This window comes from Ruditapes philippinarum, unplaced genomic scaffold (assembly GCF_026571515.1).
Source record: "Ruditapes philippinarum isolate M1 unplaced genomic scaffold, ASM2657151v2 ctg3063_1_1_1_1, whole genome shotgun sequence".
Classification (NCBI taxonomy): Eukaryota; Metazoa; Mollusca; class Bivalvia; order Venerida; family Veneridae; genus Ruditapes; species Ruditapes philippinarum.
This window is the reverse complement of record NW_026851686.1, coordinates 20,871-41,839: the sequence shown is the minus strand read 5'-3', so window position 1 is coordinate 41,839 and position 20,969 is coordinate 20,871. Positions and strand designations below refer to the sequence as shown.

The 20,969-nt window shown below is 32.6% G+C and overlaps 1 protein-coding gene across 2 annotated transcripts in view; it reads right to left on the bottom strand.

Moving 5' to 3' along the window:
• The window catches only part of LOC132736955 (potassium channel subfamily T member 2-like), a 50,852-nt gene extending 30,901 nt beyond the window's left edge, over positions 1 to 19,951 (bottom strand). The window contains exon 1 of one of the 2 annotated variants that reach the window (XM_060724179.1): positions 19,672 to 19,951. In XM_060724179.1, coding sequence (XP_060580162.1) covers positions 19,672 to 19,853 — 182 coding nt within the window. In that variant the 5' untranslated portion in view covers positions 19,854 to 19,951. Of the gene's footprint in view, positions 1 to 11,738; positions 11,963 to 19,671 lie in introns of those variants that run through there. The other variant, XM_060724187.1, reaches the window with a different exon arrangement.
• Positions 19,952 to 20,969: the final 1,018 nt, after the last annotated feature.

Genomic DNA, 20,969 nt, shown 5'->3' with positions numbered 1-20,969 from the left:
TTTTTAACTAGCTATCAATTATATGTAATTTACTGAATAACAAACAGTGCAGACATTATGAGCAGACGGCATAATGGAAATAACATCTGATCTAGGTTCATTAATTCAACTGGTAGCAATGATGGAAAGTTCCTCGGTTGCCACCGGGACGCTAAGGGTTAAAAACTTTAAAGGGACACCACTGCTACTTATATTTGCCATTTTCTAGTCTACTTCATAAAATCAAACAGTACTCCAGTTTTATATGAGGAAGCTTCAGTCCCTGATGTTACATTGTAGGAATACCACAAGGTGCCATAAAGTACAAGGTACTTTAAGAAAACATCTGTTTTTTGCAATGCATTTCTGATTTTTCTTAGGAAACTACATCTTTCATGTATAAATCTGAATAGTTCTCTACTTCTGCTTTATGTATATCAAGGTGACTTCAACCCTTGAATAAGAAAATAATATTGTAATGAGGTCTGTCAGTGTAGAATTTTACATTTTACTTATGAAAAAATGTTACAAGTTTTAATTGTCAAATAAACAAACTGATGGGGGTGTCCAGTGACATGCAGGGTCTGATCTGGAGATTTAGAGTGCATACAACTTCTGTAGAGAATGGACCTCTGCTGAACAGTAACTTGAACTTTACAAGAGTCTCAATTCTTTCCATAGTAAAACTAATCAACAAATTAAACCTCTCCAGAGCAAAAACCTCTTAAAAACAACCAAACTTTTTTCATCCATAACAATCAAAATACCACCATCTCTTATAGTTCCTAATAGCCTTGCAAAATACTGAAAATGAATTGATCCCATATTAATTTTTGTTAGATTGTTCTCAATAAATAATACATTCATAAATTGACAAAAATAACCATAAAGTGAATGTTAAGAGCACCCACTTGTGTATTATAAGGTTATATAAATTGATTAATAAACTAAAGTAATTAAGAATGGAACTAAATTAAATCAGGGACCATGACATCTTTATTTTAAAAGTTCTCCATCATAGTAACAAATTGCTGACTTCAATAAATTGACATTCCTTTAAGCAAATTTAAGATCATGTCAACTTTGACCCCTTAGAAAATTAATTGTCCACATTTTAACCCATAAAGAAATTAAGCCATAGGCTGAGTTGTTAACAGTTTTAGCAATGTTACACATTATTTTTCTGTGGTGTTCCAAGACTATACTTATAGCTACTTCATACCTAGTCTTAAACTATGATACTGAAATTGCCCAGACAACAAAGGTCCATGACATAAAGGATCCATGACAACAAGGTCAATAACAACAAGAGTAAATGTCATTTAAAGGACCAAAGACAACAAGTTCCATAACAACAAGGATATACTGTATCTTATTAAGGACCCATGACAACAAGGATTCACATGAATAACGAGGGTACATTTTAACAATGCATCATCCATAACATTTTGAGTCAATTAGAACATCAATGATCCATGACAATAAGGTCCATGACAACAAGAAAACATGGCAAATATGGTTCATGACAACAATAAGCTTCATGACAACTAGCATTCCATTTTCAACCAAGTCCATGGCAACAAGGGTTGCACTTGTACAGAACTTGACATAAGGGATCCATTACAACAAAGGTCCATGGCAACAAAGATATATGTCAACAATTGCAATGGTCAATGGCAACAAGAATAAAAACATTTTCCCGGGCTAACTCATATCTAAATCTTTTATTAATACACTAAATGAGTTTACACAGTCATGCAACATATCCAAAAAATCTATAGGTAAAAACAAAATGAAAGAAATCTCTCATAAAACTTATGATTATGGTCATGAAATTTAAGCTCCAGTACAACTTTCTGAACGCCAAGATATTTTGCCTTTAACATTATTAAGACCTTGTGTATCACTGAGGTGTCCTTTCTTTATATCCAATAAGGATTCCTTTCCTTCAAATAAAACAACTTAGGATCAAATTAAACGGAAAGATAATATTGATTTCTCGCACTATATTAGATTATTTCTATAAAAATCATTCTGCTTTCAGTGTTTTTTTTTATAAGATATGGCGGTCTTTAGTCGGATATCATTTTTATTATAAGCTGTTTACAATTTCCTGACATTATATGTTGCAAGAATTCCCCAATGACAATCTTATTTTGCCCTATGACTTTGCTCTTCTTATTTCATTCTTTTATGGGAGGTGTAAATACCGACTTAGTAGTGATATATTGCATCTGAAAATTTGATGAAATTGTAGACCCTCAGGTGATCTGAAGCTCTATAGTTTGCATTTCATCATGTTATAAAATTTTAATTGGAAAAATTAAAACCTTTCTTTAATCTGATACAGTGTACATAGAATGACCTTTATACACTGTACATACATTTAATGTCAAGGTCATATGATAAATTATGTCCTAACAAGGTCATCTGTGTCCAAGTTTGAAGATTATAATCTGATCATTTATAATAAAGATAGAGCGAACAGTTTAAAAAACATTTTGACCTTCAAATTCAAGGTCATTCTTGAGTCAAGGTCAAATTCAATTTATTCTTCTTCAAGTTTTATTTTCTTAAAATTGTTGTGTCAAATTATCAAGACAATCTGCTTCCATGCAGTCTGACCTGGCTCTATACTGTTGGTAGCTTAATTTTTGTATTTTGATAATAAAATCCCTTACACATTGAATGGACAGTTTCATTCAAAGTGGGGCAATTCAATTATGCAATTTCATCACATTATTGGCTAAACTGGATGCTTTAAAAGGTTACTATCACTATTATGATACAATTCAATGTCAACCCATCAATGGCGAAATGCCAGCAACCTAAACTCTGGGCCACAGTACCTTAACTCTTGGCCACAGTACCTTAACTCTGGACCATAGTACCTTAACTCTGGGCCACAATACCTTAACTCTGGGCCATAGTACCTTAACTCTGGGCTACAATACCTTAACTCTGGGTCACAGTACCTTAAATCTGGGCCACCAGTACCCTAACTCTGGGCCACAGTACCTTAACTCTGGGCCACAGTACCTTAACTCTGGGCCACAGTACCTTAACTCTGGGCCACAGTACCTTAACTCTGGCAACAATACCTTAACTCTGGGCCACAGTACCTTAACTCTGGCACAATACCTTAACTCTGGGTCACAGTACCTTAACTCTGGGCAACAATACCTTAACTCTGGGCCACATTACCTTAACTCTGGGCAACAATACCTTAACTCTGGGCCACAGTACCTTAACTCTGGGCCACAATACCTTAACTGTGGCCACAATACCTTAACTCTGGGCCACAGTACCTTAACTCTGGGCCACAATACCTTAACTCTGGGCCACAATACCTTAACTCTGGGCCACAGTACCTTAACTCTGGGCCACAATACCTTAACTGTGGGTCACAATACCTTAACTCTGGGTCACAGTACCTTAACTCTGGGCCACAGTACCTTAACTCTGGGCAACAATACCTTAACTCTGGGCCACAGTACCTTAACTGTGGGCCACAATACCTTAACTCTGGGTCACAGTACCTTAACTCTGGGCCACAGTACCTAAACTCTGGGCCACAGTACGGGCCACAGTACACTGAATACAGGAAAAGCAGCATTATAAATATACAGGCAATTTTACTGACAAATAAAAAATTCCCCACCCAGCATGTACAATCTCATCATTTCCTGCTAATGCAATCAAGGTATTACATGTTAGGGAAATAATTGGAACAATTATCTATTGTAGCACAAAGTCTCTCTTTATTCTACATCAGATCTCAGTGCCATAATAAATCAATGGTAAGTCATTAACTGGCATAAATCTCTATAAAATTCACCAGATTTATAACATTTTATAATCAGAACAGATAAAGATAAATATAAAGATTTAGAAGAAAAAAGAACATTGACAAAAAATTATTCTAAAATTTAGGTTTTAAGATTTATTAGGTGTTAAAATGTTTTATGACACATGTTACAGTGTATATACATTCTACCTTAAAGTGACATTTTGTGGGTCAAGGTCAAATGTGGGTCAAGGTCAAATGTAGGTCAAGGTCACATTTTTAGTATGTCTCAATGAAATTCTCATAATGTTGATATTTATAAATGTAATATCGTTTTGTACATGTGTATGTATTGTAGTTTGTATTTGTCTCATTTATTTTAGTTTTCTTATATTATTTCCTTACAACCTGATGAGTTATATAAATCATCATATTTCAATTCCAATGCACAATTCAACCATAATTTCTCTTACATATAATTACCTCATATCTGTATTTTTTAACATAACTACATATATGCTCTAATGGGTCAATTGAACAACCAGTCTCTAAACCCATTTTGGGAGAGTTTGTTATTGTTTCAGACTTCTTACATATAAGAGAGAGAATGTGTAAGTGGGTCAAGGTCATGTGTTAGCTTGTTTGGTAGAGTTTAGGAACTGCTATCTGAGATTGTTCCAGATTCGACTCAGTGGCTGCACATTTTTGTGTCCTAATTAGCAACTGTAATGGCCAATGTTAAAAGATGTCTACAAATCGAGATATATTCAGGAACACAAATTTAATAAATAACAAAAGACACCACCAGATAATACATAGAAATAAATCCACTTATGCAAAATTTGACTGCTAAAGATAAACATGAAATAATCAGGTAAACATTTACAGCCGTGATTCAATTTACTTTCCAAGTCTCCTAGGCTTTGAAATGCAATGCTCGTGTTTTACAACTAGAGCAGCTTATTGATTTTAAATTAACAATCCATTATTTTCAATTTGCATCAAAAATTGATTTTTAAGTACATATGTACCTAATATAGGGTCTCTTTAACTTCATTCATTATTTAAGGCTCTAATTGGTAAACCATTACAGTATGAAAACAGGAAACCCAAATGAGCAACTCTGCAAAGAAGTCAGGGATTCTCCCTTATATATACAAGGTAACCATCAGATCTTAAGTGAGCAAAAATAATGGTTAATGATAATGTTTAAAGGCATACCATGCCTCATTTAATGTTTCCTTACCAATATTAAAAAAAAATTGTCAACATGATTCAATAATGTTGACAAAATAAATAAAAACAGGTACTGTCTATTGCATAATATAATTGAAAAGTCTCTTGTTACAAAAAAAACCAGCATGAATTATTCAACTACACAAATAATAGCATCGAACTATCTGATACTCCATCATTTCCATTACTAGGAACATAAGTTAGACGATCGATGCAAAACTGCTGTTTCATATTCATTACATTCATTGAGGTACAACAGTTTTGCGTAATCTGATACATGATATGAAGTTACGATAAAATTTTCGGAATGCACCAGACAAAACCGTGATCATACCTAAATCACAAAGGGTTTGGTCCAGTGGGAACAAGTGAAAATCATTTCAATAATATTAAAACTTGACACACAGTGACAAAACATGAATGTAATTGGTTAACTGTGATGTGGTTTTTGTCTGAAATTGATGCAGGATATTTTTCTCCATACCACAAAAAAAAAATCTTGTTTATAGCAGTTAACTTTATAATACAATTACAATTGAGATCTGTTTTGAATGAGACTTTAAAGCAGCATATTTTGGTGATTTTTTTTTTTTTTTCATTAAAATCTTCCTTCTTAGAGAAGTAAACATGTTGTCAAGATTACAAATATAGCACTTACTACATGTATGATAAATCTGCAGAAATAACCTTCAACATTCCCCAAACAGTCATAATTCTATTTGTAACAGAGAAGAAAGTACGAAATGAAGTAGACTGAGTCCTTTTTGATGTTAAACAAATAAAGTAGACTGTGTCCTTTTTGATGTTAAACAAATAAAGTAGACTGTGTCCTTTTTGATGTTAAACAATTAAAGTAGACTGTGTCCTTTTTGATGTTAAACAATTAAAGTAGACTGTGTCCTTTTTGATGTTAAACAAATAAAGTAGACTGTGTCCTTTTTGATGTTAAACAATTAAAGTAGACTGTGTCCTTTTTGATGTTAAACAATTAAAGTAGACTGTGTCCTTTTTGATGTTAAACAATTAAAGTAGACTGTGTCCTTTTTGATGTTAAACAAATAAAGTAGACTGTGTCCTTTTTGATGTTAAACAAATAAAGTAGACTGTGTCCTTTTTGATGTTAAACAATTAAAGTAGACTGTGTCCTTTTTGATGTTAAACATTCCTTATATAAAAGTCTTTTAATGCAGCAATTGCTTCTATGCTAATTTTCATAAAAAATTTGAAAATGTATTTAAATAATACATTGTGAAGTGAACAAAGATAGTAATTTTCATATTTCAATCTGCTTTTACAACCAAAAACCAGGTAAAATAAGCCAAAATAGCCCTTACTTCATCACAGTAAAAATATGGAGTTAAGTAACTGTTAAATCAGTCATTAATCTCATACAACACTTGAATTTTGTTACATTTTATTAAAATCTTCAAACATTTTTCTCAAGTTATAGTTTTTTGAAATATTTTTGGCTCATCTGGAAGCATGCAGCTTTTAAGATAAAATGTTAAACATTTACATGATTCATGAACTATTCATAAATTCTTTTTAATTTTTTTTTTCCTTTCAACATTTGCTTACTGATTGATCTGGAGGCTTGCCACTTAAATGAACTACATGTAAATGTTTGTCCTTTTTTTTACAAGAAAAACTTCTCTTAGATAAAGCCCCAAACATCAACAACATTTGCTGAAGATTTTGCTGATCAGTGACTAAAAATCAAAGCACTTAGAACAGAATTAATTACTTCTTCCCTTATTGGAAGAGACAAGCAGGGAACCCTGGGAATTTTCTAATGACTAGGCCTTATCCTCGATCCATTCTTTTTATATGGAAATGAGAATTTAAAGTTTTATGTCACGATATTGAACTGTTCACTAGCTTAATGGGGAAAAAGTACTGAATTCAAGTTAGTGTATATACATTGTAGCATAAGACTTGTTTTGTGGTGTTTTTTTCTCCAGTTTTGAAAGTACAGCTAACATTTCCCAATATGAAAGGCATAAAATTTCGAAAATAAAAACTTAAAAATTTCCGGTGTTTTACTTTATTCACCAAGTTATGAGTCAGCTATCATTCAGCAAATGTAGGTCCTCTGGCAACCGATGTTTTACCAGCATTATTATAAAACATTTTTCTTTTTGAAATACTACATTCAAGCTACATGTAATCCTAATTATAAAACCTCATGTAAACTCCTTCAATAATCTGATATTTGACACGCTTAAAAAATGCTTTGATAATATAAAATGTAAAATGTCACAATGATAAATATATAGAGGATATTGAATGAGTGTAAGTTCAATACTGAATTTATTGCACGAGTTGAATAAAATTATATTATGCGAGCCTCTGGCGAGCATAATATCATATTATTCAACGAGTGCAATAAATTCAGTAATGAACTTACACGAATTTAATATTCTATTTATCACATACCCAAAATAAAGACCGTTTAAAGTGAAATAAGAGTCATTTTTCATTGACGCGCCTATAGTATAACGCTAACATTTAGCGCGTCTTTACACTATGTTTGTATAACGCTAATGACGTCACGTCAAAATATATGCACGGTCGTGCAATACCATATTTACGGAGTCGCAAAAACGGCACGGGTGTGTGATAAAAGAAGTTAAAATGTTAAACAAAAATTTAACTAATATTTTAGAATGAAAGCATATAGCTAATATTCTTAACATTTAAACTGCTGGAACCATGAGTGACTTTAAGCCATATAGCCTTTCAAGTTTGTCACCAGTACATGTACATACCCAATGCCAGTTTGCACATCTGAGAAATCTAACCCTAAATTTGATAATGGACAGTTCCATAAACAGATCCTGGAAGAGGTCCACTGAAGAAACTCAGAATGTTTAAGATCAATCAGATATGAAGGGGAAATTACTCCCTATTCTCAAATTGTCATCAATATTTCACTATGTTAAGATCATTGTTACTATGTTTGTTTTGTTATTTCGTTTGTTTCCAATGTTTTTTGTTTGTTTGTTTGTTTTTACACCGGAATGAAAACATTTTGAGAATTCCCTCTACATGAGATAATAAAAGCAATTTTCCAAATTCAGAGAGACACATTTCCCTAAAACTGAAAAATATAATTACTAAAAGTGTTTTATCTTTTATCTATAATACAATCATTTTGAACAACACACTTCATAAAATGCTATTCCTATCTATTTTAACACTGCATTTACAATTGTAGCTATAGTTTTCATAAAACCCTGTTTTGTAAAAGCAATTGAACAAGTCTGACTTAAATGATGTCTTACTTCTGTCTCAACTGTTAAAAGCAAGGAAAACAAAAACACATATAATGTTATTTACAAAGTAGATTTTCAATAAATAAAGCTGAACAGGATAAAATGCTTTTGCTTTCTTCCGACTCTAAAATAAACATTAATTTGTATTGAATATTTCTCATTCATTTCCTTGTTGTCAAGAAGGGGTTAAAAGGCAGTGACACACCTGGGATTTGGCTAGAATATCAAACCCCTCTAAACTCAATAAGAAATAAATAAATATTAATTGATATCAACTTGTATATTTTTTGTTGGAAAAAAACTTGAAGAATGAAATTGAAAAATCATGTACAATTTGTAATCATAACTCTATGTGGAAAACAAGTAAAATCCTTATACCGCCATCTGGAAATATGCATTCCACTTATTGAAATTCTATGAAGCCCTCTGGTAATACAACCCTGGACAAGACCTTGCTGTATTTTAATACCATTATTTGAAATTGTACAGTTTTTATTTATGAAATGAAATAACATTATTGTAACTCGGTCTATACTGTTAGACCTGGAGATTATGAAAAAAGAAAATATAATATAATAAAGGCACATTATGCCTTAGAAATAAATATTTTATAATTCTTTAGAAATGTCACATATGTATTTTATACTGTTTTAATAATGGATTTAGAGTACATGTATATAAGATGTTTAACAACTGATGTAAATAAATGCGCTGAATGTTCAGTTAAGGTAGCAAAATGTGAACAAAGTAGTATTTTGACTCCCATATACAATACTCATTCACACCAAAAGAGTAAAAGATAGTTCATCTATGAGGCAAATGAGAATATTTTGGGAAAACTAACAAAATAGAAGGTTTATGAGAAATGAAATTAATAGCATCTCTGAGGCATTATGGGCCTTTAATAATGTGGAGTGAAACAATTACAGTCAAGCAATGTGTAAACAATTAAAAGTAGCGTTCTAAAAGTTGGCCCTTAGGTGTTTTTATCAGTACCATGCTTTCATCAGTGTATCTGCAGTAATGGATAGCAGAAGTTATCAGTATCAATGCTTTCAGATAAAGATCTACATGATTCTACCATATGTAAATTGTGATTGATACTTCATTGTCCTAAACACAGACATACACAGTGTCGGGTCAAACGGCCAGTCCTTGCATTATACTCATGTATAATCGTATAATTTAAACACAAATTCTGTATAATCGTACAAATTCTGATAAAATCTATTAAAAAATGAACAACATCAGTGTAGTGTTTATACTATTGTAAGCAGAATTTTCATTATTAATAGACTGGCAAACCAATTCATTGGTTTAAACTTAAAGTCTGTTGTTGTTTTTTAGCCTGTAGATACTAGATTAAATTATTCCTCTTAATTAACACCTGGCCAAATCTGTTATTTTAGTTAGCATATACTCTTGGCTCAGATAAGCTGAATACTCTGTGTACATTTATGTATATTCCTTACAAGTAAAAACAACAGTTTCTAACCCCCAAAACCTTTTACTTATATATTTTGATTGCCCCTTACAATACTCTGGATATAAAATCATTCAAATACATTCCTTAATAAATACTTTTAAACAAAACTGTATTTAGAATAACATCATAACAAAACATATTGCATAATTTTACATACTGCTAAATGAAAGCAACTTAGATCTGTAGAAAATACGAAAAATCAAACTTCAAATGAACATGTAAACAATATTACATCATCCTTCTCTATATCTCTTAAAATTCTTAGTTTCTATGTATTAAGTAAGTCTGTACTTCCCTTACAGGGCATGATTTATGTTATTCTTATTTACTATATTCTCTGTGTAGTTTTTTTAAAATGGTGATTAATATATATCAGGATATTTTTCCAGGGTTTTGGGAGCATGACCCATACCCATAGAATTTGAGAATTTCAGCACTTTTTTGTTAAAAATTGGGAAAAAATACTATCTTGAACTAAATTTAGCTGAGATTAAATGAATGCAAATGATCTCTGTCTAGGATGGCATCTTCAAACAGTTAAGCACCATGAAAGTGAAGAAGACCTTATTTTCAAAGATTTCATAAATTTTCATTCAATATTTCTATTTTGTTACTTTCAATTGGGATTCTTTCCTGTGGATTGGGAAAATAATATACTATTTTCAACTGGGAATATGATTGAATATTGGCTATAAAATAAGCAAAAAAATCTCTGTACATGTTAGAAACATGTATTATTGTATCCCCGTACTGCCTCTTTCCGATCAGCTAACAGATATTTCTATAATAACTGACAGTGAAATTATAAAAATAAAATTTCTCTTACAATTCTGCAAATATTATCATTTCAGCTAATAAATGCAACAACTTTTTAAAATTTTACCTGAATTATTATTATGAATCGAGGACAAATCATTACTGACCCATTTTCTTGTTCTTCAAAATTTCACAACCACTTTTCAATCAGTTAACAAAATATAAACTGTACCACATAAAAATTGTCATACAATGTTAAAATATAACCAGTTATGTATTTTGAAGAAATTTTGACAAACTCAACTTCAGATAAATGGTAATAAACAATTTTAACCTATTTATAATGACATTTTTCAATCTTGATATCTATTTGCAGTAGTAAAGCTGTCACAATTGGGGTATGGATGTACATCTCAATGTGCATAACAGAAAAAGCCTGTTCTTGTGAAATTTTTAGGATCTTAGGGTCTATATCACATCATTCTAGTGACAGCTTTCTGAAAAGTTATCAGAGAGAATGTTTTTCCTTGGTTAAGTGACTGTTACTTTACTGACGTATTACCTTCCAATTAAGAATTGTATGGTAAAATATGTTCATATTAAAATTATAGCTTTTGAAAAATGCAGTATACATTATGACTTAATGATATTGAAACAGTTGTCAAACTAAATATCCATTTCTGCAGACTGACAAAAAACTGAGTCTTTAAATCATTTATTTTTCGAAAATTATTGCGATTTCTAACTGGGTAAATAAAGGATTAGTGGAAAACACACATTTTACATATTTTGAACTAAAATACTGGTATTTTCTTTTTTATCGCCATAATTGACATTGCTGCTGATAAATGTAGTCAAGGCAAATGCAAGATGTGCTTACAATTTGGTTACATGACAAATAAGGTCAAAAATAAAGAATTTCTAGGGATGATTGAAAAGTGGTTGTGATTGAAAACTGGCAGTATGTGGATATGACATCATTTTGCAAATACATGTTAAATATAAGGTAGATCTATTCATTTTAAAATGCTGTGATTCATATAAATGTCATTGCTTCTTAAATTATACGCAATTTTACTATAAAAATAATTTTAAAAAATATGAACAAAAATAGCATATCACATACACAACATTTTGCATTTACCTGTTTAGTTTATATCAGCAATATTATATGAAATTATATCGAATTTAATATGTTTGAAATATATAATTTGAATACCTGTCAGAATCCACAGGTCCATTTTCCCCTAAAATCAAGTCACGTAATCTAAATCTTGGTGGCAATGGAGGAACTTGCGAATATACATCACCCTGAGACATTTTTTCTCCGTGAAAAAACAAAATACCAGCATTTCCGTGCATCAGAAAATTTTCTCTCAGCTTCAGCAGCCTGACTGGTTTTCAATTATAAATATTAGCAGAAAATGTATATCGTGACCCAGTCTGTTTAAACGAAATATTATTTATGGATTTTATAGTTTCCCTTAGTCAGAGCGGGCGAATTAAATTTCTGATTCTGAAATTAATGTTAACTATTATTTATCAACTGCGTATTGAACAAAATGTAACTTCATTTCATTATTCATATTAAATAGGAAATATATTTCCGTTTATTATGAATTATTCATATAGGACACCTGTCGGTTCTCAATTGATATTTAATTGTCTCGTATTTGCTTATATTGCAATGACATGTATTTTAAAACGCAAATTGAAATTATGCATATGCCTTGAAATACTAACGCGGATATTAGCGTAAGTTTTTATAATTACATTTAAATGAATAGGGTGGTTTAATGTTTTCGACAAAATTCATAATTTCGGATGGTTACAAATTCGGATACCAACTAGGCCACAATGACGTGTATGTTGTATACCGCTATGTTAATCCTGTTTCACGCTGTAAGAGACAAAAAAAATTCTCTCTGACAAAATATTCAAATAAGTTTGGTTAATTTATTTGCTGTCTTTGTTGTTTGCATATGTTGATTTATTTGTAGTCCAACTGATCAATACTGTGATAGTACGGTATTAAAAAGATTTCAAGTCATTTCAGCCCCAAGACATATCGGCCCCAAATTACCCAAGACGTTTCAGCCCTGGACGTTTTGGTCCTTTACCAAATCGGCCCCATATTTAGTTAAGAATAGGTCTTACTTTTACGTGTTTTACACCAGAATTTTAATAGCATTTCAATAAATGAATGAATAAAAGGAATAAGAGAATTAATTGAATAATCAAATTATGACTTTGTAATTGAATGAGGCTAAAATAGTAGTAATCAAAACAAACAGAACATAAACTTTATTAAACTAAACATAAACATAGTACACGAACACTGAAACAGATTTTTTATCTGCTTATTATCAACAAGCATTATTCTAATTAGAACAATTAAAACCAAGACACAGAACAATACGATTACAATACATGAAACAAATATTTATTATCAACAACTATTAAATAAATATAGTAAGTGACGAGTTTCAGAAATACAAAACAACACAGTTAAAAATTATACATGTACTATCGTGATATATCGTGAAAAAAATAGATTATAAGCAAACATTTTTATAAATTACATTTTTTTTACAATAAAAGTGACAGATTTTCAATCAGAATGTTACAATAATAATTCAAAATATTATCAAGAAATTATAACAAATCAAAAGTTTTAAAAAAATCTTTGATTGTACTAACCGAAAACTAGCAATAAGCTATAAATAATTAATATGTTACACCTTAAAAATCATTTATCTAAATTGTTAAATATGGCTGTTAAATGATACATAGAGATCAAAAGTAAATGATTATTGAGGTATTGAAATTGTAATTAACTTTGTTAATCAAAAAGTTTTTGAAGTTTGTCAACTGTCTTATGAATTAAGGATTAAGTGCCAAGTGGGTTTATTTATTATTACACCTTGAAAAAAAATAGCATTTATTATCTAAATAATTATGCCCCCATTTCGAAGAAAAGGGGGTATATTGCTTTGCACTTGTCGGTCCGTCGGTCCGTCGGTCCGTAGACCAAATGGTTTCCGAGTGATAACTAAAGAACCCTTAGGCCTAGGAACTTCAAACTTGGTATGGTGATTGGTCATGACCAGTAGATGACCCCTATTGATTTTGGGGTCAAGGGGTCAAAGGTCAAGGTCACATTGACCTTGTAAGCAAAAACGGTTTCCGATCAATAACTAAAGAACCTTAAGGCCTAGGAACTTCAAACTTGATATGGTGATTGGTCATGATCAGTAGATGATCCCTATTGATTTTGGGGTCAAGGGGTCAAAGGTCAAGGTCACATTGACCTTGTAAGCAAAAACGGTTTCCGATCAATAACTAAAGAACTTTAAGGCTTAGGAACTTCAAACTTGGTATGGTGATTGGTCATGATCAGTAGATGAACCCTATTGATTTTAGGGTCAAGGGGTCAAAGGTCAAGGTCACATTGACCTCTTGGGTAAAAACGGTTTCTGATCAATAACAAAAGAACCCTTAGGCCTAGGAACTTCAAACTTGGTATGGTGATTGGTCATGACCAGCAGATAACCCCTATTGATTTTGGGGTTAATGGGTCAAAGGTCAAGGTCACATTGACCTTGTAGGTAAAAACCATTTCCGATCAATAACGAAAGAACCCTTAGACCTAGGAACTTCAAGCTTGGTATGGTGATTGGTCATGACCAGCAGATGACCCCTATTGATTTTGGGGTTAAGGGATCAAAGGTCAAGGTCACATTGACCTTGTAGGTAAAAACGGTTTCCGATCAATAAAGAAAGAACCCTTATGCCTAGGGACTTCAAACTTGATATGGTGATTGGTCATGATCAGTAGATGACCCCTATTGACTTTGGGGTCAAGGGGTCAAAGGTCAAGGTCACATTGACCTCTTAGGTAAAAACGGTTTCCGATCAATAACTAAAGAACCCTTAGGCCTAGGAACTTCAAACTTGGTATGATTATTGGTCATGTCCAGTAGATGACCCCTATTGATATTGGGGTTAAGGGGTCAAAGGGCAAGGTCACATTGACCTTGTAGGTAAAAATGCTTTCAAATCAATAACTTAAGAACCCTTTGGCCTAGGAACTTCAAACATGGTATGGTGATTAGTCATGACCAGCAGATGACCTATTGATTTTGGGGTCAAGGGGTCAAAGGTCAAGGTCACATTGACCTTGTATGTTAAAATGGTTTCCGATCAATTAACTAAAAACGCTTAGGCCTAGGAACTTCAAACTTTGTATGATGATTGGTCGTGACCAGCAGATGACCCCTATTGAGTTTTGGGTCAAGGGGTCAAAGGTTAAAGTCATGACCAGTAGATACTTGATAACCCTTATTAATTGTTTGATCACTGGGTCAGAAGTCATAATAACCTTATCACATGACTAATTGGCTGCTGATAGGGGGCATTCTTTTTTTACAAACATATCTTGTTAAATTAGGATATCGATAGATCTAAAATGTATTATTTATTGTGGATTTAAGTGTCTTAATTGTTTGTATGCCATCAATCAATCAATATACTACAATTTTTAACCACAATTTTCAAGTTTTCAAGAATAAAAATTCCTTTAATACTTTAATAAAACTGTAATAAAAAAAGGGCCGAAACGTCTGGCGGAAAAGGGCTGAAACGTCCAGGCGCTGATTTTTGCAAAGGGACTGATTTGGTTTGGGGTTGAAACGTCCTGTTTGCATTAAAAACAGCACTACGCGATGAGGTATTGTGCTATTTTGCGTATGGACAATAACTCTTACTCTTCTAACCCAGAATATCCCAGAATCTAGCTTTGGCATGTTAATATATTTTGATTAAATTTATTTGCTGTCTTATTTTCAGCATATGATATTGTTTGGCTCTAAAACCAAAAATTATTATAAATTAGCTAGTTAAGTATTCGTAAGGTTAATTGTTTGGTAAACTTACCTGTTAAAAATAATATAGCTTTCAGATTTTTTTTTAGCATGCAACTGTTATGGGAAGTCAGTAGTTCAACTAATTATACTACGCTCTACGAGATTCTAACCCAGCACAAAAATAAAGCTTTGGCACGTCATATTCAGCTTTTATTGAATTGCAAATGTTGTGTGAAAACCATATTTAATTAAAGACATATTAAGTCAAGAAAAACTTCAACAAAGAGCAACAAAACTTGTTCCATTATTGAAAGATCTATCATACATTAACCATTTGAAAAAACTTAAACTGCCAAGTCTAACCAGGTACGTATATATATACCTGGTCTAACTCATCATAGATTAAGAGGGGATATTATTCAGACATTCAGATTTGTTAAAAAGACAAAGAGAATTGCACATCTTCCAGTTTTGCCATGAGCATACATATGTGTATCTTTTTATATGCGCAGTGAGATTTAGGTAATTCTGGATACAAATGTTCAGTTGCTGTGTCACACACATGAACAAGGTCTCTTAAAGGCATATGGCAAGCTGTGTCACACACATGAACAAGGTCTCTTAAAGGCATAGGGCAAGCTGTGTCACACACATGAACAAGGTCTCTTAAAGGCATAGGCAAGCTGTGTCACACACATGAACAAGGTCTCTTAAGGCATTGGCAAGCTGTGTCACACAAATGATGACAAGCTGTGTCACACACATGAACAAGGTCTCTTTAAGGCATAGGGCAAGCTGTGTCACACACATGAACAAGGTCTCTTAAAGGCATAGGGCAAGCTGTGTCACACACATGAACAAGGTCTCTTAAAGGCATAGGGCAAGCTGTGTCACACACATGAACAAGGTCTCTTAAAGGCATATGGCAAGCTGTGTCACACATATGAACAAGGTCTCTTAAAGGCATAGGGCAAACTGTGTCACACACATGAATAAAGTCTCTTAAAGGCATAGGGCAAACTGTGTCACACACATGAACAAGGTCTCCTAAAGGCATAGGGCAAGCTGTGTCACACACATGAACAAGGTCTCCTTTAAGGCATATGGCAAGCTGTGTCACACACATGAACAAGGTCTCTTAAAGGCATAGGGTAAGCTGTGTCACACACATGAACAAGGTCTCTTAAAGGCATAGGGCAAGCTGTGTCACACACATGAACAAGGTCTCTTAAAGGCATAGGGCAAACTGTGTCACACACATGAACAAGGTCTCTTAAAGGCATATGGCAAGCTGTGTCACACACATGAACAAGGTCTCTTAAAGGCATATGGCAAGCTGTGTCACACACATGAACAAGGTCTATTAAAGGCATAGGGCAAGCTGTGTCACACACATGAACAAGGTCTCTTAAAGGCATAGGGCAAGCTGTGTCACACACATGAACAAGGTCTTTTAAAGGCATATGGCAAGCTGTGTCACACACATGAACCAGGTCTCTTAAAAGTTAAAGGCATAGGGCAAGGTAAAAAGTTAAATAAGGAGGAAAATGAAAGAAACATCTACATGCACTGATAGATTTTGATTTAACAGAGCAAATGTTCACCTTTATGAGGCATAGTGTAATGCATAAAATTCAGGTCCCTGTGGCCAAGGTCAAGGTCACATATACTATAGAGGTTAAAGGTTAGATAAAAGTATGAATATATATTAAGATTTAAGGAAAATTTTGTATTTTTTGATAGAGAGATAATTCTTGTCAATGCATGCATGGTTAAGGTCACCAGTGATGATTTTGGCCAGAACAATTTTGTAAGACACAAATGGTCACCACTATCAGACATAGTGTTTCACTCATGAGCCAGGTCTCTAGGTCAAAGGTCAAGGTTTCATTCATAGGTCATAGGAAATACTTGACCATGATGAAATTTTTAAATTCATAAACTAAACTTGTCACAAATATTCAACATTGTGAACATATTGTTGTGTGCAAAGTTCAGGTCCATTTTGCTAAGGTGAAGGTCACATGTAGAGATCCAAGGTCAAAGAAACAAAAATGATAGTATTGATTAAGTTATCACATATAGTGGGATTAATCATTTTAATGTATGTTTACTTATAATTTCCAGACCAGGCATATATTTTTTTTTTAAATAGCACTTCTTATGCTAAACTTTAAATAATTTATCTATGGTAAACAGTGATTAGTAGGAAATATCCCGATATATTTGAATCTGCCAGAGTCTGAAAGTATGTAACATTGTATTGGAAAAATATCTTTTTATCTTGCAGTTTCTGGATAAAGGGAGGTTAGACAGATAAGAAGATATGAGTTGTTCCGGTATGAATTACTTCCCTTGATTTGATGGTGGATTGTGACTGTGAATGGCATTATGAGACTTAAGCCGCGGAGAATTATTTTCTCTGCTATAATATTGTTTATACTTTACATTTCTTACAAGATTCTTCAGCCCGAGATTGACAATAAGAAGGGCGAGGAACAGAGAAACTATTTTAAAGTAACAAAAACCAGGGAAAATGTGACATTCAAAATTGAGAGAAGTGATGTTGTTGAGGAATTGAAAGAAAAATACAATTTAGACTGGGACTTTAAGCTAAACGAATCTCCATGGAAGGTGGCACAGAACTGGATGTCAGGATCACACGTACATCCAGAGTATACACCAGAATTAGGTAAGTGCATGTTGCACAAATATCACTTCTAAGGCCATCTTTTTCTTTTTGCAGTTCCTTGTAGTCACTGTCTGACCAGGTTTTATACTCTAGTGCTAGCTCTATTTTTAGCTTGTCTGTTTAGAAAAAAACTTCAGGCTATTATTATCGCTGCAGCATCATTGACGTCCTCTAGCAAAAACTTTATTGTAACCCATTATTCAAACATTTTAAAAGGTATCAACATAAATCTTTGAACACATGGTTATCATAGTTGTTAGACAAGGGGCATAATTCTGAAAGCTATATTTTTGGAGTTATACCCCTTTTTAACGTAGAATTTTTGTCAAGATTTTTTTAATAGATTGTGATAACAAGGGCAATGTTCTTGTGGTAACTTGATTTTGAAAGAACTTGGAATGGACTGTTTCAAAATATAAGGCATGGCAAACTCATTACACATCATATGACAGTATGTAAAAACACAGTATGTAAAAATTATTTATAAATAAAACATAGGCATGCTTTTAATACCAATACAAAATGTTAGAAGTTCCAGGTTAACGGCAAACATATTAAATATTAATCTGGTAATGTACATGAAGTACTGTACCTTCTTTCTTCTCTGATGGAGTTTGTAGATGCGTAAATAAGACTGCAATAGTTTCGAAAAAGATGGAACATAAAAAACAAAACAAAAAAAATACTTTTAAAGCTGCATGTCTCCAGATGAACTAAAATATTTCAAGAAAATCAAACTTGAGAAAAATGTACTGAGATTTTAAGAAAAGTTAAAGCATTCAATATAAAAGTAATAATTTCTATGTAATGTGAATTATGACCAATTTTGCAGTATTTTCTACCATATTTCTATTGAGTAACTAATGCTGCGTAAGTAAGGGCTATTTTTGTATATTTTGAGCAGTTATTGGTAAAAAAAAAACATGTGTTGTAAGTGTTATTTGCATTGTGAAAATCATTTTCTTTGTTCACTTCACAATATTTTACTTTTTAATACATTTTCGAAATTTTCATGAAAATTAGCATGAATCTGGAGGCGTGCTGCTTTAAGGTAAACAAGAAAATTAGCAGCAAATGATTTTACTAATGGAACTAATGTACAAACTTAAATATCAAATATTCCTTTAAGTGTACTTCAAACTTTAAAGGAATGGCTCTGGGGAAAAATGTCTCTTATCTCATTTTTGAAATTTTACAATTTTGTAGGAAAGAAATACTTCCTTCATATTACAAGTTTGAGAAAAGGGAAATAATATCAATATACATGTACATACAGGTTTTTGGATAAGAGATTGTACCAGTTGAAAGAAAGAGGAAACTCAACAGACAACTTACACATGTATACAGGAATGTATGTTGAGAAAGAAAAATTTGTTCCAAATAGATCTTCTTTTAATATGATTGTATACATGTACTTTTACTGTAAAGGTTATATATGACAGATGCTTGTAAGGTGACATACATGTATAAAGGTCAAGGTCACCAACTCAGGTCAAGGTTTCGCTAAAATAACATTTTTTACTTTTTTTGCACAATTTTACTACACATACTAACTAAATACATGTAGGCCAAGCATGCACAACATGAATACCTACCCTGTATCTTTACTTGATGTGTTGATGCTTTCATTATCGGAGATATCAGTGACATCGGACAGTAAAGTGTTCACTTTTGTCCGGTGCACAGGCGTGTCTCCAGTCCCTTCTTCTTGGTCTACCTGAATGTACGGAACGTTACGTAATGGGTCACTCCCGCCACTCAGTCTCTTCACAGACATTGTTGTAAATAGGTCATCAGACTTTATATATAGGTCATCAGGGGTAATTAGGTCATCAGTGAATTATAGGTCATCTGGGTACAATTTATCGTTTATCGCATCTGTAATGAGAAATAAAAAATAAGCTTTTCTCCAACTTTGATAATAATCCCTTGGTTATAGTTATATATAACTTATGATGTGATTAGATGAGAACAAATCTTATAATCTTGTCAGCTTGTAGGAAAATGAATTTCATACTAGGGACAAAACTGATATATAATTCCTATTGAATATAGATTAAGAGATGATCAAGTGGTTAAGGTGCCCTGTATGTGCATATTCAATATCATATAAACCAAGTCGCTTCTTAAAGGAGTTCCACTGAGGTGAAAAGTCTAAAAACATAGAATTTAAAATTGTGACATAGATCAAATGAACTTAAAACAGAAAAATCTGTAAAGATTAATAAAGAAATATGCTCTGACAGATTCTGATGTCCGATGCAGCTGCATATCATGTCACTGTGTTAATTGCTGTCAATTATTGGCAGTAACTGTGTGTCACCAATACAGTTTGATCTACACCTGGAGGCCAGGATTGACATGCGCTGTGAGATATCTACATGGGGTCAGTAAAAAAGTGCAGCAAAGTCAATTTTGCTTTGATGTTCAAGCTTGGCGAAGTTCAGAAACTTTAGGCAACTAAGACGCCCAAATCACCCAGTTGCGAAAGCCCTGCAGAAGAAATTGTTAATGATTTTTTATGCAATTCTTAATAGCCTGATTAGTGCGTGAAAAGTGTTGCAACACTTTTCCTTCTTAGGTCATACTGCACCATAAAAATGATTTCTCTGGAAACATAGTATAAGGGAATGATCTGAAAATTGGCACCAGACATTTATCAAATTGCACACAAATCTGGTAGAAATATTTGAAGTCCTGTCATGTCTTAAAACCTCAGTGGAGTCATTGTAAGTTGTTATTACAGATTTTTTTTCATTATCTGCTGCATAGAAAAAAAACAGGTTTCCAGTGTTTTTTACACTTAAGTTTTGAGAATATGTCTGGGCAAATAATGTGAAACTGGAAAATTACTTTAGTCCTTATAGATTATGTAAATTGGATAAAAAATAAT